This window comes from Pseudophryne corroboree, chromosome 7 (assembly GCF_028390025.1).
Source record: "Pseudophryne corroboree isolate aPseCor3 chromosome 7, aPseCor3.hap2, whole genome shotgun sequence".
NCBI lineage: Eukaryota > Metazoa > Chordata > Amphibia > Anura > Myobatrachidae > Pseudophryne > Pseudophryne corroboree.
Window position 1 is genome coordinate 360,671,343 of NC_086450.1, and position 18,216 is coordinate 360,689,558.

Below are 18,216 nucleotides of genomic sequence, written 5' to 3' on the forward strand. Positions count from 1 at the left end.
TGCATAGGCCTGAACTCAATGCCAGAATGATTTCATAAGGGGACAATCCCACATACAGTGTAGAAAAGACTTCCGACTGCTCACACTTTAGACAATCCCCAGTGTCCGAGAGGCATGGCACCACGACGGGGAGGAGACAAAGAACCAGTGGTATCCTATTGGAGATGTCTGTCAAAACCTTACAGGAATTATGTCAGGGAGCTAAATAATTGATCTAAACAGAGTGTAGGAAAAGTCCGAGTCCAATGAGACAGTCCGGTAGCAATCTTACAGTAATCTAAGGAAGTACGTAGAGAGCGATAAAATAAGGAAATAATTTACTGCTGGGAATTGGACGACATAGTAAGGAGTCTAGACTGTTTGACAAGTCAGTCAATGAAAAGAAGAAACAACTGAGTTGGTGTAATGAAGGAACTGATGAATGGCAAAAGTAAGGGTTGAGGGTTACTCAAATGAGTGTGGATCACGGGATTGACAATGTTAAGGTCCACAATCATTAGGTCGACAGCAAACGGTTGACAGGTACAAAAAGGTCAACAGATGAAAGGTCAACCAGTGCTTAAGGCAGACTAGTAAAAAAAGCTCGACAGGGTCAAACGGTCAACATGACAATGGTTGAAACAAGGTTGGCCCGACCAAGATAAGAAAGAGGGAGATCCTTCCAACTTTGTAGTTCAGTGAGGATAGCGGCTATTATAGAGCAAATAGTAATAGAATAAAGAGCAGCGTGTGGTATTTGGACACTCAATACAGCAGAGAGGTACAGGTCCAGGAAGTATTAACATAGAAACACCATGGGTGTCGTGAGACAGGGCCTACCCATAAGGCTAAAGATTTATCCCATTTACTATGAAACCAGAGATTTTGGCAAATTCAGTAAGTTTATCAAATAGAAATATAAAGAAGTAGGACATCCTCGAAAGAGGTGACCTTTACCTGTTGGGACCCAAACGTTATTCCATGGATAGCATCCCAAGAATCTAGCAGACGAAGAAGGGGGTCAAGAGCGAAGATAAAAAGTAACGGTAAGAACAGGCAGCCCTGCCGCGTAAGAGGGGTTGTTATTAAAATGTAATGTCCTCTACATAAACAACAGCATTAGACAACAAATAAGTACCTGATCTCTTTCCTAAGTTCAGCTTCCGCTGCTTGATTTTCCCCCGGACTGATCTTTGCACGGAATCTGCGGAACTTTTCCAATTCCTCCTTTTTCTGCCTTTGCTGCTTTAATTTTTCCATCTGTTTAGACAGGCGACACATCGAGAAGTTTAATGGCACAGTTTTCTTAATAATGTTGACAGGTGTATCCACCGTATCAGGCTGTAACTGTCCGTCTGTCAGCTGCTCCTCTTGTGTTTTAAAACGCTTACAACGTGGAGCAGGATCACTGCCTAATATTTTTTTTATGTCAGGATGTTCATATTCGACCTCCGTTTCTAAGCAAAGAGGACCAAAAGCTGTAAAGGATTCCACCTCGTCAGTTTTCACCAATGTCTCTGGAGAGCTTGTGACACTTTCACTACTGATTCGGCTGGAGAAGTCTGGGGTGCCGAAACAGTCAGAGGCAGTAACGTCCGAGGTGGTAATGGTGCCCTTTCCAGAATCACAGTCATGTTCCACATGAATATCTTCACCACAAGAGCCAGGTGTTCCAGGCTCTTCCGCTTTACCACTTATATTTAACACAGTTTTAGAGCTAGAGTGTTGAACCTTTGGTGAAAGGTTAAAATATGACTGGAGGTTCCTTTGATTGGGGGAAGAGCTCTGCGTTTTATCAGCCTGTGTGTATGGTGAGCTGCCTGCAGTCCTCTGGCTGATGGAGTAGGCCTCTCGCAGTCTAGATACAGAAAGTGCCCCTCTCTCCAATACATGTGGTTGTTCTAGGTTAGGACCATCTGATGCTTCTGCACTTACTTTTCTGATATTACCTACAGCAAAGAAAAATATACAGTATTATTAGACAAGTATAAATGTTCTACATAACAGCAAGTTACTACTCAACCACATATACTATCACTCACAGCAATAACTATCTGACTTCTGCTTAACAGAATGCACATGACTGGCTGTTACAGCAGATTTGTGCTATTATCTGACGTTGATGTGAAGTCACTGTTGATATTGCAGCCCCAAGTGTATGAAGTATTGAACATTTACAGAGAGCAGCTCTCTGAAGAAACGTTTTGGAATCTGCATTTTCCTCCCAATTCCAAGGACATTAGTAACTATATAACCTCTTCCTATTAACTATAAATAGATCAAATTATAGGAGTTGCCACACAATTCAAATCACTAAATGACTTGCTGACTGACACAATTTACCGTCACAGAATGCAATTTTATACATAATTTGTCACATGTCCTACAAATGGTTCATTGTTTAGTTCTTTTTCATCAGATGTTTCCAAGTGTTGCAGTCAGTGTCCAAAATAAGAAAAGTATTAATATAATCATTTTTATACCGTATAAATCCTACCCAGCAATATCAGAAGTCATATGGTCAATTCATGAAATTAGAGCATGTTAGATAGGGTGGTAGATATATGCAAATATTTAAATTCATTTTTAACTGTTTCAGGTCAAACCAAGCCCATATGCCAATATTTCCCAACCTCTGTCCTCAAAGAACACAAGTTACCGTTTTAGTGATATCCATGCTTGGATAAATGAGGTACTGATTAAGCCACCTGTGTTCAAGTATGGCTATCCTTAAAACCTGGACTGTTCGTGCGCCTTGAGGACTGTGGTTGGGAACAATGCAATATAGGCATAGTTCATTTTGCATATTTAGGAGGATTATGACATGCCAGGGCATTATTTTGCATATTTTATTCTTACTTTTGCATATTTAGGAAATTAAAATGCAAAATGTTGGTCTTTTACGGATCGTGGTTTTTAGGGAAAGTGTGCATGCTAGCATTAAGGCAATTTTGACATTAAATCACCCATCAAGATGTTTCAGGTGAAGGAGGAGGCTAAAGGTAAAAATGAAAAGTAAACCTACAGTATGTTTATGGATGTACACCCGGCCTAAAAAGTGCTGATTGCAGTATGCCTTTTTATTATTTTCACTATGATTTGATTTGGTGTTACATTGTAACATGAATTACAAATAATCAATATTGTTGGTTACATTTTTTTTTTCTTAGCAATCAATAGTGTCAACTGTTCCCAAAATCATTTTAACAGGCACACTGTTTCCCCCCCCCTAATTTTAAAAATATTTTATTAATTAATAAACTAAACATTAAAACGGTGTTCTCCCCATAATTTTTTTTCCAGCGGGGCGGCATCAAGCAGTAGCCGGGTGGGGGTCTTCGCAAAAATAATAAGAATTTACTTACCGATAATTCTATTTCTCGGAGTCCGTAGTGGATGCTGGGGTTCCTGAAAGGACCATGGGGAATAGCGGCTCCGCAGGAGACAGGGCACAAAAAGTAAAGCTTTAGGATCAGGTGGTGTGCACTGGCTCCTCCCCCTATGACCCTCCTCCAAGCCAGTTAGATACTGTGCCCGGACGAGCGTACATAATAAGGAAGGATTTTGAATCCCGGGTAAGACTCATACCAGCCACACCAATCACACTGTACAACCTGTGATCTGAACCCAGTTAACAGTATGATAACAGCGGAGCCTCTGAAAAGATGGCTCACAACAATAATAACCCGATTTTTGTAACTATGTACAAGTATTGCAGATAATCCGCACTTGGGATGGGCGCCCAGCATCCACTACGGACTCCGAGAAATAGAATTATCGGTAAGTAAATTCTTATTTTCTCTATCGTCCTAGTGGATGCTGGGGTTCCTGAAAGGACCATGGGGATAATACCAAAGCTCCCAAACGGGCGGGAGAGTGCGGATGACTCTGCAGCACCGAATGAGAGAACTCCAGGTCCTCCTTAGCCAGGGTATCAAATTTGTAGGATTTTACAAACGTGTTTGCCCCTGACTAAATAACCGCTCGGCAAAGTTGTAAAAGCCGAGACCCCTCGGGCAGCCGCCCAAGATGAGCCCACCTTCCTTGTGGAATGGGCATTTACATATTTTGGCTGTGGCAGGCCTGCCACAGAATGTGCAAGCTGAATTGTATTACACATCCAACTAGCAATAGTCTGCTTAGAAGCAAAAGCACCCAGTTTGTTGGGTGCATACAGGATAACAGCAAGTCAGTTTTCCTGACTCCAGCCGTCCTGGAACATATTTTCAGGGCCCTGACAACATCTAGCAACTTGGAGTCCTCCAAGTCCCTAGTAGGTGCAAGGCACCACAATAAGCTGGTTCAGGTGAAACACTGACACCACCTTAGGGAGAGAACTGGGGACGAGTCCGCAGCTCTGCCCTGTCCGAATGGACAAACAGATATGGGCTTTTTTGAGAAAAAAACCACCAATTTGACACTCGCCTGGTCCAGGCCAGGGCCAAGATCATGGTCACTTTTCATGTGAGATGCTTCAAATCCACAGATTTGACTGGTTTTAAACCAATGTGATTTGAGGAATCCCAGAACTACGTTGAGATCCCACAGTGCCACTGGAGGCACAAAAGGGGGTTGTATATGCAATACTCCCTTGACAAAATTCTGGACTTCAGGAACTGAAGCCAATTCTTTCTGGAAGAAAATCGACAGGGCCGAAATTTGAACCTTAATGGACCCCAATTTGAGGCCCATAGACACTCCTGTTTTCAGGAAATGCAGGAAACGACAGAGTTGAAATTTCTTTGTGGGGCCTTCCTGGCCTCACACCACGCAACATATTTTCGCCACATGTGGTGATAATGTTGTGCGGTCACCTCCTTTCTGGCTTTGACCAGGGTAGGAATGACCTCTTCCGGAATGCCTTTTTCCCTTAGGATCCGGCGTTCCACCGCCATGCCGACAAACGCAGCTGCGGTAAGTCTTGGAACAGACATGGTACTTGCTGAAGCAAGTCCCTTCTTAGCGGCAGAGGCCATAAACCTCTGTAAGCATCTCTTGAAGTTCCGGGTACCAAGTCCTTCTTGGCCAATCCGGAGCCATGAGTATAGTTCTTACTCCTCTACGTCTTATAATTCTCAGCACCTTAGGTATGAGAAGCAGAGGAGGGAACACATACACCGACTGGTACACCCACGGTGTTACCAGAACGTCCACAGCTATTGCCTGAGGGTCTCTTGACCTGGCGCAATACCTGTCCCGTTTTTTGTTCAGACGGGACGCCATCATGTCCACCTTTGGTATTTCCCAACGGTTTACAATCATGTGGAAAAAAAAAAACTTCCAGATGAAGTTTCCACTCTCCCGGGTGGAGGTCGTGCCTGCTGAGGAAGTCTGCTTCCCAGTTTCCATTCCCGGGATGAAACACTGCTGACAGTGCTATCACATGATTTTCCGCCCAGCGAAAAGTCCTTGCAGTTTTTGCCATTGCCCTCCTGCTTCTTGTGTCGCCCTGTCTGTTTACGTGGGCGACTGCCGTGATGTTTTTCCCACTGGATCAATACCGGCTGACCTTGAAGCAGAGGTCTTGCTAAGCTTAGAGTATTATAAATTTACCCTTAGCTCCAGTATATTTATGTGGAGAAAAGTCTCCAGACTTGATCACACTCCCTGGAAATTTTTTCCTTGTGTGACTGCTCCCCAGCCTCTCGGGCTGGGCTCCGTGGTCACCAGCATCCAATCCTGAATGCCAAATCTGCGGCCCTCTAGAAGATGGGCACTCTATAACCACCACAGGAGAGACACCCTTGTCCTTGGATATAGGGTTATCCGCTGATGCATCTGAAGATGCGATCCGGACCATTTTTCCAGCAGATCCCACTGAAAAGTTCTTGCGTGAAATCTGCCGAATGGAATTGCTTCGTAGGAAGCCACCATTTTTACCAGGACCCTTGTGCAATGATGCACTGTTTTTAGGAGGTTCCTGACTAGCTCGGATAACTCCCTGGCTTTCTCTTCCGGGAGAAACACCTTTTTCTGGACTGTGTCCAGAATCATCCCTAGGCACAGCAGACGTGTCGTCGGGATCAGCTGCGATTTTGGAATATTTAGAATCCACCCGTGCTGTTGTAGCAGTATCCGAGATAGTGCTACTCCGACCTCCAACTGTTCCCTGGACTATGCCCTTATCAGGAGATCGTCCAAGTAAGGGATAATTAAGACGCCTTTTCTTCGAAGAAGAATCATCATTTCGGCCATTACCTTGGTAAAGACCCGGGGTGCCGTGGACAATCCAAACGGCAGCGTCTAAAACTGATAGTGACAGTTCTGCACCATGAACCTGAGGTACCCTTAGTGAGAAGGGCAAATTTGGGACATAGAGGTAAGCATCCCTGATGTCCCCGGACACTATATAGTCCCCTTCTTCCTGGTTCGTTATCACTGCTCTGAGTGACTCCATCTTGATTTGAACCTTTGTAAGTGTTCAAAAAATTTTTTAGAATAAGTCTCACCTAGCCTTCTGGCTTCAGTACCACAATATAGTGTGGAATAATACCCCTTTTCCTTGTAGTAGGAGGGGTAATTTAATTATCACCTGCTGGGAATACAGCTTGTGAATTTTTTCCCATACTGCCTCCTTGTCGGAGGGAGACCTTGGTAAAGCAGACTTCAGGAGCCTGCGAAGAGGAAACGTCTCTACATTCCAATCTGTACCCCTGGGATACTACTTGTAGGATCCAGGGGTCCTGTACGGTCTCAGCGCCATGCTGAGAACTTGTCAGAAGCGGTGGAGCGCTTCTGTTCCTGGGAATGGGCTGCCTGCTGCAGTCTTCTTCCCTTTCCTCTATCCCTGGGCAGATATGATCTTATAGGGACGAAAAGACTGAGGTTGAAAAGACGGTGTCTTTTTCTGCAGAGATGTGACTTAGGGTAAAAACGGTGGATTTTCCAGCAGTTGCCGTGGCCACCAGGTCCGATGGACCGACCCCAAAAAACTCCTCTTCCTTTATACGGCAATACACCTTTTTGCCGTTTGGAATCTGCATCACCTGACCACTGTCGTGTCCATAACATCTTCTGGCAGATATGGACATCACATTTACTCTTGATGCCAGAGTGCAAATATCCCTCTGTGCATCTCGCATATATAGAAATGCATCCTTTAAATGCTCTATAGTCAATAAAATACTGTCCCTGTCAAGGGTATCAATATTTTTAGTCAGGGAATCCGACCAAGCCACCCCAGCTCTGCACATCCAGGCTGAGGCGATCGCTGGTCGCAGTATAACACCAGTATGTGTGTATATACTTTTATGATATTTTCCAGCCTCCTGTCAGCTGGTCCTTGAGGACGGCCCTATCTATAGACGGTACCGCCACTTGTTTTGATAAGCGTGTGAGCGCCTTATCCACCCTAAGGGGTGTTTCCCAACGTGCCCTAACTTCTGGCGGGAAAGGGTATACCACCCATAATTTTCTATCGGGGGGAACCCACGCATCATCACACACTTTATTTAATTTATCTGATTCAGGAAAAACTACTGTAGTTTTTTCACATCCCACATAATACCCTCTTTTGTGGTACTTGTAGTATCAGAAATATGTAACACCTCCTTCATTGCCTTTAACGTGTGGCCCTAATAAGGAATACGTTTGTTTATTCACCGTCGACACTGGATTCAGTGTCCCTCTAAATAAGCCATCCATTCCGGTGTCGATCCCTAGAGAGTGACATCACCATTACAGGCAATTGCTCCGCCTCCTCACCAACATCGTCCTCATACATGTCGACACACACGTACCGACACACAGCACACACACAGGGAATGCTCTGATAGAGGACAGGACCCACTAGCCGTTTGGAGAGACAGAGGGAGAGTTTGCCAGCACACACCAAAAACGCTATAATTATATAGGGACAACCTTATATAAGTGTTTTCCCTTATAGCATCTGTTTTATATATTTCTAACGCCAAATTAGTGCCCCCCCTCTCTGTTTTAACCCTGTTTCTGTAGTGCAGTGCAGGGGAGAGCCTGGGAGCCTTCCCTCCAGCCTTTCTGTGAGGGAAAATGGCGCTGTGTGCTGAGGAGATAGGCCCCGCCCCTTTTTCGGCGGCCTCGTCTCCCGCTTTTAACGGATTCTGGCAGGGGTTAAATATCTCCATATAGCCTCCGGAGGCTATATGCGAGGTATTTTTAGCCAAAATAGGTTTTCATTTGCCTCCCAGGGCGCCCCCCTCCCAGCGCCCTGCACCCTCAGTGACTGCCGTGTGAAGTGTGCTGAGAGGAAAATGGCGCACAGCTGCAGTGCTGTGCGCTACCTTTAGAAGACTGAGGAGTCTTCTGCCGCCGATTCTGGACCTCTTCTTACTTCAGCATCTGTAAGGGGGCCGGCGGCAAGGCTCCGGTGACCATCCAGGCTGTACCTGTGATCGTCCCTCTGGAGCTGATGTCCAGTAGCCAAGAAGCCAATCCATCCTGCACGCAGGTGAGTTCACTTCTTCTCCCCTAAGTCCCTCGTTGCAGTGATCCTGTTGCCAGCAGGACTCACTGTAAAATAAAAAACCTAAGCTAAACTTTTCTAAGCAGCTCTTTAGGAGAGCCACCTAGATTGCACCCTTCTCGGCCGGGCACAAAAATCTAACTGGCTTGGAGGAGGGTCATAGGGGGAGGAGCCAGTGCACACCACCTGATCCTAAAGCTTTACTTTTTGTGCCCTGTCTCCTGCGGAGCCGCTATTCCCCATGGTCCTTTCAGGAACCCCAGCATCCACTAGGACGATAGAGAAAATAAAGTGTTTAAACCCTGACCTTACAGCAGGAGTGGGGAACCTTTTTTCTACCAAGGGCCATTTGGATATTTATAAAATCCTTCGGGGGCCATACAAAAATGATCAAATTAAAAATGACCCTGCCCCCCAGTAGTTATTACCCCAGTAGTTATGCCCCTTAGAGGTACTGAGTGCGCGTGCCAAAAAATGTGTGTGGCCAATTAAAAAGGGACGCGATACACACATGCCCCCAATAGTGCAGTGACAGATACACATGCGAGTGCAGTGCCAGATACACAAATGGCCCCACAGTGCCAGATACACAAATGCCCCCACACATGCGCCCCCCCCCCCACGTGCTGCTAAACACTGCTGCTGCTCCATCCGGCGGCGGCGTTGTCCCAGCTGTCAGAGGAGCGCGCAGCTATGTCGGGTGGCGGCGGCGTGTAGGACCTCAAACCAGCCGCCGGTTTGTAAGCCAGAGCTCGCGGACTGTCAGTGGTGGCTCCTGATTGGCTTCCAGTCCTCGAGCTCTGATTGGCGAACAAACCGGTGGCTGGTTTGAGATCCTACCTACCGCTGCCGCCGGACATAGCCGCACTCTCCTCCCTGCTGGACTGAGTGGCAGCGTGTCTCACTGACACACTAGCGGGTGGGCCGGAACAAATGGCTTTGCAGGCCTTACAGTATATTGATTTAAACTTGAGAATAAAATATTTTATATAGTAATTCTCCTCTTCTTCTTAGAAGCCTAGTCATCTGCAGTTTTTTCACAGTTACCGTTTTTAAGTGCCCAAATACTGAATTAGTTTGTCACAGACAATCACTGCCCTGCCATATAATGCTAAGCAGCTCCCAGATAATGCCCCCACTAGTTGGCACCACAGAACACTAAGCAGCTCCCAGAATAGATAATGCCCCAACAGAATGCTAAGCAGCTACCATATGCTGACCTAACTTTCTGGCACCACAGTTTTTTTTTTTTTTTTTTTTTTTAACAGCTCCCAGAGTATACTACACAGAACAGAGAGACACTGAAATTGTGTTCACTACTGCTCAGTCAGGTGACTATTCCCGCCTGAACAGTGCATCCTTGCTATTATTCAGTGGGAGGGATTGCACCCCTCCACCCTGACGCCACTCTGCACTGTGATAGGTCATGCGCCCGCCCGCTATCACCCACGACACTGACCTTGCAGCCCACGGAGTCCGTCCCCTGACACACAGCACTCTCGCCAATCAGACCTTGTTGCAGGCGGACACTGATTCAGGACGGAGCGCCCGATGAGAAGATCATGCGACATCGACGTCGGCGTAGCTCGGCCGTGTCACAGTCACATGATCTTCCCAACGGGCGCTCCTGAATCAGTGTCCACCTGCAACAAGGTCTAATTCGTAAGAGTGCCGGGTGTCAGGGGACTCCGAGTCCGCGATTGCCAGGTGGCAGGGCGTCTCCTGCGGGCGGACCGCCTGAAACTTTAAGCCTGGGGAGAACACTGCTTAAATATGGGTAAATGTAACAATAAAAAATAAATTAAAAAAAAGGTAATATAATGGTTGCAGTAAGTAATGGGCATTTTTAAAAATATATTATTGCATATTTTGGGCATTTCATTTGCAAAGGGTTACAATTATGGCTGCACATTGCATAGAATGGGCGCTATAGAAATATAAATGATAAACTACTGTATATAGAATAACTAGTGCCCGCCAGCAAATGGTACCCCCAGGGATGGCCATCAGTGAGTCGCCATCGATTAATAACCTCGATGGTGTAAAACCATCTGGAATGGATTCATCGATGGTTTTACTGATTGACTGTCATCCCTGTGCAAATGCGGGCGAACCAGGGAACATGGCTTAGTGGGTGTCAGTGGGCGGAGCTAAGCTCGGTTCCCCGACATTTTGAGTGGAAAAAAACAATTTGGCAGCACTAAACCAACGATGGCGGGAAACCATCTGGTTGTCCCCCATTGATGGTAAAAGTATTCAACATCAGTCATAGACCATCGATGATTTTGAATCATCGATGGTCGGCAGCCATCCCTAGCTACCCCTAGGCAACGAGCATTCCCTGTGGCAACGAGCATGGATCCCAGAGCATAAAACCCCTGGCAATGCGCATGAAACCCCTGGCAACGCGCAGGTAAAAAAAGAATAAAAACTGCCCTGGGAGGTGTGACCAAATTCCAAAAAGTCACCACTGAAGGGCTTAATGATGGCAAGTCATCCAGGGACAGATGTAGCAAAACAGGCCCAAACCACGATACCAACACCATCACTAACGTGTTTCACAGATAGTATGTGGTTTTTATACTGGAATGCAGAGTTCTCCTTTCTCCAAACAGAACGCTTCTCATTTAAACCAAAAAGCTCTATTTTGGACTCCTCTGTCCACAAAACATTGTTCCAATAGCCTTCTGGCCTGTCCAGGTTATTTTTTGCAAAGTGCAGACGGGCAGCAATATTCTTTTCGAAAGCAGCACCTTTCTCCTTGCACTCCTGCCATGTACACCATTGTTGTTCAGTGTCCTCCCGATGGTGGACTCATGAACATTCACTAATGTGAGAAAGGCCTTCGGTTTCTTAGAGGTTACCTTGGGTTCCTTTGTGACCTTGTGAACTATTAGACGCCTTGCTCTTGGCGTGATTTTGTTGGTCGACCCTTGGGAAGGGTAATAATGGTCTGGAATTTCCTCCATTTGTACACAATCTGTCTGACTGTTGATTGGTGGAGTCCAAACTATTTAGAGATGGTTTTGTAACCCTTTTCCAGCATGATAAGCATCATCAATTCTTCTTCCAAGGTCCACAGAAATCTCCTTTGTTTGTGGCATGATACACTTTCACAAACGTGTTGTGAACATCAGACTTTGACAGATCTCTGTTCTTTTAAAAAGACAGGTTGTCCACTCACACCTGATTGTCATCCCGTAGATTGACAATACCTGACTATTTTCACCTTCAAAATATGTGCTAAGCCTAAAGGTTCACATACTTTTGCCACTCACAGATATGTGATATTGGATCATTTTCCTCAATAAAAAAAAAGGAGCCTAGACTGAACAAGGATAGATATAAAAAAAAAAAATATTGAGGGATAAGTAACGTAGCGGTGCTAGGAAGCAGCAGGGGAGTCAGAGCATGTATAAAATACACTGGGAGCTTTGCAGTATCTCAGCTGGATCCATATATTATCAAACTTCGTTTCAGAATTATGGGAGACATACAGGTATACGTTTCGGCATGTTTTAATGAAGTAGAATATATTTAGTGACTGTAGCAACATCATTACATTCTAGTAACAAGTATGTAGAGGGCACTAATCCTCAGCGATAGCAGGTAAACATACAAAGGAAAACCTGCAGTACCTGCCAGTGATAGCAATCCCATAAAGAATTTTGTAACTGCAAATAAAAGACTGCTTATAAAAAAAAACAGACTGGCCATGGATGATATAGATATGTAATCAGGATTGCTGTACAAAGAATAGAATTAATTAACGTAAATCAGATACATGGCACAAATTCTGCAGGAAGAGGCTGAGAGGGCATTCATTTCTATGAATATTCATAGGTCGCATTAGACTCATATTGTGTGATTAAGAATTTCTATGTTTGTACTTTAAAAGAATGCCAAGTACAAAGACAGAATACAAGAAATAATTATTCATGTTGCCTGGCAGAAATTAAAATAGAAGTAGGTGGATGCTACATGCAAAGCAGAAACAAGACAGAATAAATCAGCAACTTACAAACGGATAGCAAATCTTTACGTTATATGGAAGCGATACTGACAGGCCACAAACTAGAACGCTCATCTTGGCACACGTACTCCTTGAAACGCCATCTGTTTAGATTTAGTGGTTTTGCACTGCCCTTGGTGCAGAAAGTGAGTCTACCTGCCACTGTACCTAACCAAACGTTCCCACTTGCCTCGGCAAGCAGACACACGTGATGAGACACACTGTTCTGCCCATGACAGAGTAACCTTGTGCATGAGGTGCCATGCATGTCTGGCAGCATGTACAGTATTCTCCCTTGATTGTATCTTTTGTTGCTTGTATCCAATTAAACTGACTAATCGTTCAACATGGTTTTTAAGGAGAGTGCAGTGCAGGCTGTCAGAAACCTCCTGCTGCCCAGTCATCAATGGGTCACTGCATTGGGACTTTGAAATCACACTCAGTAAAACATTCAGTGATATAGCGGTAAATGTCCAATTTCTGGTTTGAAGTTCTTCTCAACTAAGCCCAGGACAGTTGAGAACAAAAATAATAAGATTTTACTTACCGATAAATCTATTTCTCATAGTCCGTAGTGGATGCTGGGGACTCCGTCAGGACCATGGGGAATAGCGGCTCCGCAGGAGACAGGGCACAAAAGCAAGCTTTTAGGATCACATGGTGTGTACTGGCTCCTCCCCCTATGACCCTCCTCCAAGCCTCAGTTAGGTACTGTGCCCGGACGAGCGTACACAATAAGGAAGGATCTTGAATCCCGGGTAAGACTCATACCAGCCACACCAATCACACCGTACAACTTGTGATTTGAACCCAGTTAACAGTATGATAACAATGAAGTAGCCTCTAAAAAAGATGGCTCACAACAATAATAACCCGATTTTTTTGTAACAATAACTATGTACAAGTAATGCAGACAATCCGCACTTGGGATGGGCGCCCAGCATCCACTACGGACTATGAGAAATAGATTTATCGGTAAGTAAAATCTTATTTTCTCTAACGTCCTAGTGGATGCTGGGGACTCCGTCAGGACCATGGGGATTATACCAAAGCTCCCAAACGGGCGGGAGAGTGCGGATGACTCTGCAGCACCGAATGAGAGAACTCCAGGTCCTCCTCAGCCAGGGTATCAAATTTGTAGAATTTAGCAAACGTGTTTGCCCCTGACCAAGTTGCAGCTCGGCAAAGTTGTAAAGCCGAGACCCCTCGGGCAGCCGCCCAAGATGAGCCCACCTTCCTTGTGGAATGGGCATTTACAGATTTTGGCTGTGGCAGGCCTGCCACAGAATGTGCAAGCTGAATTGTACTACAAATCCAACGAGCAATAGTCTGCTTAGAAGCAGGAGCACCCAGCCTTTTGGGTGCCTACAATATAAACAGCAAGTCAGACTTTCTGACTCCAGCCGTCCTGGAATTATATATATATATTTTCAGGGCCCTGACAACGTCTAGCAACTTGGAGTCCTCCAAGTCCCTAGTAGCCGCAGGCACCACAATAGGTTGTTTCAGGTGAAACGCTGACACCACCTTAGGAAGAAACTGGGGACGAGTCCGCAGTTCTGCCCTGTCCCGAATGGAAAATCAAATATGGGCTTTTGTAAGACAAAGCCGCCAATTTTGACAATCGCCTGGCCGAGGCCAGGGCCAACAGCATGGTCACTTTCCATGTGAGATATTTCAAATCCACAGATTTGAGTGGTTCAAACCAATATGATTTGAGGAATCCCAACACTACGTTGAGATCCCACGGTGCCACTGGAGGCACACAAGGGCTGTATATGCAATACTCCCTTGACAAACGTCTGGACTTCAGGAACTGAAGCCAATTCTTTCTGGAAGAAAATCTGTAGGGCCGAAACTTGAACCTTAATGGACCCCAATTTGAGGCTCATAGACACTCCTGTTTGCAGGAAGTGCAGAAATCGACCTAGTTGAAATTTTTTCGTGGGGCCTTCCTGGCCTCACCCACGCAACATATTTTTACCACATGTGGTGATAACGTTGTGCGGTCACCTCCTTCCTGGCTTTGACCAGGGTAGGTATGACCTCTTCCGGAATGACTTTTCCCTTAGGATCCGACGTTCAAACCGCCATGCCGTCAAACGCAGTCGCGGTAAGTCTTGGAACAGACAAGGTCCCTGCTGGAGCAGGTCCTTTCTTAAAGGCCGATGCCACGGTTCCTCTTGGAACAGACATGGTACTTGCTGAAAGCAAATCCCTTCTTAGCTCCCGAGGCCATTAGTCCTCTGTGAGCATCTCTTGAAGTTCCGGTTACCAAGTCCCTCTTGGCCAATCCGGAGCCACGAGTATAGTTCTTACTCCTCTATGTCTTATAATTCTCAATACCTTGGTTATGAGAAGCAGAGGAGGGAACACATACACCGACTGTTACACCCACGGTGTTACCAGGACGTCCACAGCTATCGCCTGAAGGTCTCGTGACCTGGCGCAATACCTGTCCCATTTTTTGTTCGGGCGGGACGCCATCATGTCCACCTTTGGTCTTTCCCAACGGTTCACAATCATGCGGAAAACTTCCCGATGAAGTTCCCACTCTCCCGGGTGGAGGTCGTGCCTGCTGAGGAAGTCTGCTTCCCAGTCGTCCACTCCCGGAATGAACACTGCTGACAGTGCTATCACATGATTTTCCGCCTAGCGAAAAATCCTTGCAGTTTTGCCACTGCCCTCCTGCTTCTTGTGCCGCCCTTTCAGTTTACGTGGGCGACTGCCGTGATGTTATCCCACTGGATCAATACCGGCTGACCTTGAAGCAGAGGTCTTGCTAAGCTTAGAGCATTATAAATTTGCTCTTAGCTCCAGTATATTTATGTGGAGAGAATTCTCCAGACTTGATCACACTCCTTGTGTGACTGCTCCCCAGCCTCTCAGGCTGGCCTCCGTGGTCACGAGCATCCAATCCTGAATGCCGAATCTGCGGCCCTCTAGAAGATGAGCACTCTGTAATCACCACAGGAGAGACACCCTTGTCCTTGGATATAGGGTTATCCGCTGATGCATCTGAAGATGCGATCCGGACCATTTGTCCAGCAGATCCCACTGAAGAGTTCTTGCGTGAAATCTGCCGAATGGAAGCGCTTCGTAATAAGCCACCATTTTTACCAGGACTCTTGTGCAATGATGCACTGACACTTTTCCTGGTTTTAGGAGGATCCCGATTAGCTCGGATAACTCCCTGGCTTTCTCCTCTGGGAGAAACACCTTTTCCTGGACTGTGTCCAGAATCATCCCTAGGACCAGCAGACGTGTCGTCGGAACAACTGCGGTTTTGGAATATTTAGAATCCACCCGTGCTGTCGTAGAACTACTTGAGATAGTGCTACTCCGACCTCCAACTGTTCTCTGGACCTTGTTCTTATCAGGAGGTCGTCCATTTTCTTTGAAGACGAATCCTCCTTTCGGTCATTACCTTGGTAAGGACCCGGGGTGCCTTGGACAATCCAACGGCATCGTCTTGAAACTGATAGTGACAGTTCTGTACCACGAACCTGAGGTACCCTTGGTGAGAAAAGGCAAATTTTGGGACATGGAGGTAAGCATCCCTGATGTCCCGGGACACCATATAGTCCCCTTGTTCTTTGCTATCACTGCTCTGAGTGACTCCATCTGGATTTGAACCCTTGTAAGTGTTCAAATTTTTTCAGATTTAGAATAGGTCTCACCTAGCCTTCAGTACCACCATATAGTGTGGAGTAATACCCCTTTCCTTGTTGTCGGAGGGGTAATTTTATTATCACCTGCTGGGAATACAGCTTGTGAATTGTTTTCAATACTGCCTCCCTGTCGGAGGGAGACATTGGTACAGCAGACTACAGGAACCTGCGAGGGGGGAAACCTCTCGACATTCCAATCTGTACCCCTTGGATACTACTTGTAGGATCCAGGGGTCCTGTACGGTCCCAGCGTCATGCTGAGAACTTGGTAGAAGCGGTGGAGGGCTTCTGTTCCTGGGAATGGGCTGCCTGCTGCAGTCTTCTTCCCTTTCCTCTATCCCTGGGCAGATATGACTCTTATAGGGACGAAAGGACTGAGGCTGAAAAGACGGTGTCTTTTTCTGCAGAGATGTGACTTAGGGTAAAAAACGGTGGATTTTCCAGCAGTTGCCCTGGCCACCAGGTCCCATGGACCGACCCCAAATAACTCCTCCCCTTTATACGGCAATACATCTTTGTGCCGTTTGGAATCTGCATCACCTGACCACTGTCGTGTCCATAAACATCTTCTTGCAGATATGGACATCGCATTTACTCTTGATGCCAGAGTGCAAATATCCCTCTGCGCATCTCGCATATATAGAAATGCATCCTTTAAATGCTCTATAGTCAATAAAATACTGTCCCTGTCAAAGGTATCAATATTTTTAGTCAGGGAATCCGACCAAGCCACCTCAGCTCTGCACATCCAGGCTGAGGCGATCGCTGGTCACAGTATAACACCAGCATGTGTGTGTATACTTTTTAGGATATTTTTCAGCCTCCTATCAGCTGGCTCCTTAAGTACGGCCCTATCCGTAGATGGTACCGCCACTTGTTCTGATAAGCGTGTGAGCGCCTTATCCACCCTGAGGGGTGTTTCCCACCGCGCCTTAACTTCTGGCGGGAAAAGGTATACCGCCAATAATTTTCTATCGGGGGAAACCCACGCATCATCACACACTTCATTTAATTTATCTGATTCAGGAAAAACTACAGGTAGTTTTTTCACCTCACATATAATACCCTTTTTTGTGGTACTTGGAGTATCAGAAATATGTAACACCTCCTTCATTGCCCTTAACGTGTGGCCCTAAAAGAAAATACGTTTGTTTCTTCACCGTCGACACTGAAATCAGTGTCCGTGTCTGGGTCTGTGTCGACCGACTGAGGTAAATGGGCATTTTACAGCCCCTGACGGTGTTTGAGACGCCTGGACAGATACTAATTTGTTCGCCGGCCCTCTCATGTCGTCAACCGGCTTGCAGCGTGTTGACATTGTCACGTAATTTCCATAAATAAGCCATCCATTCCGGTGTCGACTCCCTAGAGAGTGACATCACCATTACAGGCAATTTGCTCCGCCTCCTCACCAATATTTTCCTCATACATGTCGACACACACGTACCGACATACAGCACACACATAGGGAATGCTCTGATAGAGGACAGGACCCACTAGCCCTTTGGGGAGACAGAGGGAGAGTTTGCCAGCACACACCAAAACGCTATAATTATCCAGGGACAACCTTTATATAAGTGTTCCTCCCTTATAGCATTTTAATATATATACATATCGCCAAATCAGTGCCCCCCCTCTCTGTTTTAACCCTGTTTCTGTAGTGCAGTGCAGGGGAGAGCATGGGAGCCTTCCCACCAGCCTTTCTGTGAGGGAAAATGGCGCTGTGTGCTGAGGAGAATAGGCCCCGCCCCCTTTTCGGCGGGCTTCTTCTCCGGAGTTTTAGATATCTGGCAGGGGTTAAATACATCCATATAGCCTCAAGGGCTATATGTGATGTATTTTTCGCCATACAGGTATTATACATTGCTGCCCAGGGCGCCCCCCCCCAGCGCCCTGCACCCTCCGTGACCGCTGTGTGAAGTGTGCTGACAACAATGGCGCACAGCTGCAGTGCTGTGCGCTACCTGATGAAGACTGAGAGTCTTCTGCCGCCTGGTTCCGGACCTCTTCATCTTCAGCGTCTGCAAGGGGGGTCGGCGGCGCGGCTCCGGGACGAACCCCAGGGCGAGCCCTGTGTTCCGACTCCCTCTGGAGCTATGTCCAGTAGCCTAAGA

At 46.3% G+C, this 18,216-nt stretch overlaps 1 protein-coding gene across 2 annotated transcripts in view; it reads right to left on the minus strand.

The window, feature by feature from the left end:
• Window positions 1-18,216, minus strand: part of PMS2 (PMS1 homolog 2, mismatch repair system component) — a 292,359-nt gene that overhangs the window by 85,816 nt on the left and 188,327 nt on the right. For both annotated transcript variants that reach the window (XM_063934476.1, XM_063934475.1), the window contains one exon: window positions 1,118-1,928. In XM_063934476.1, the coding sequence (XP_063790546.1) occupies window positions 1,118-1,928 (811 nt within the window). The remainder of the gene's footprint in view (window positions 1-1,117; window positions 1,929-18,216) is intronic.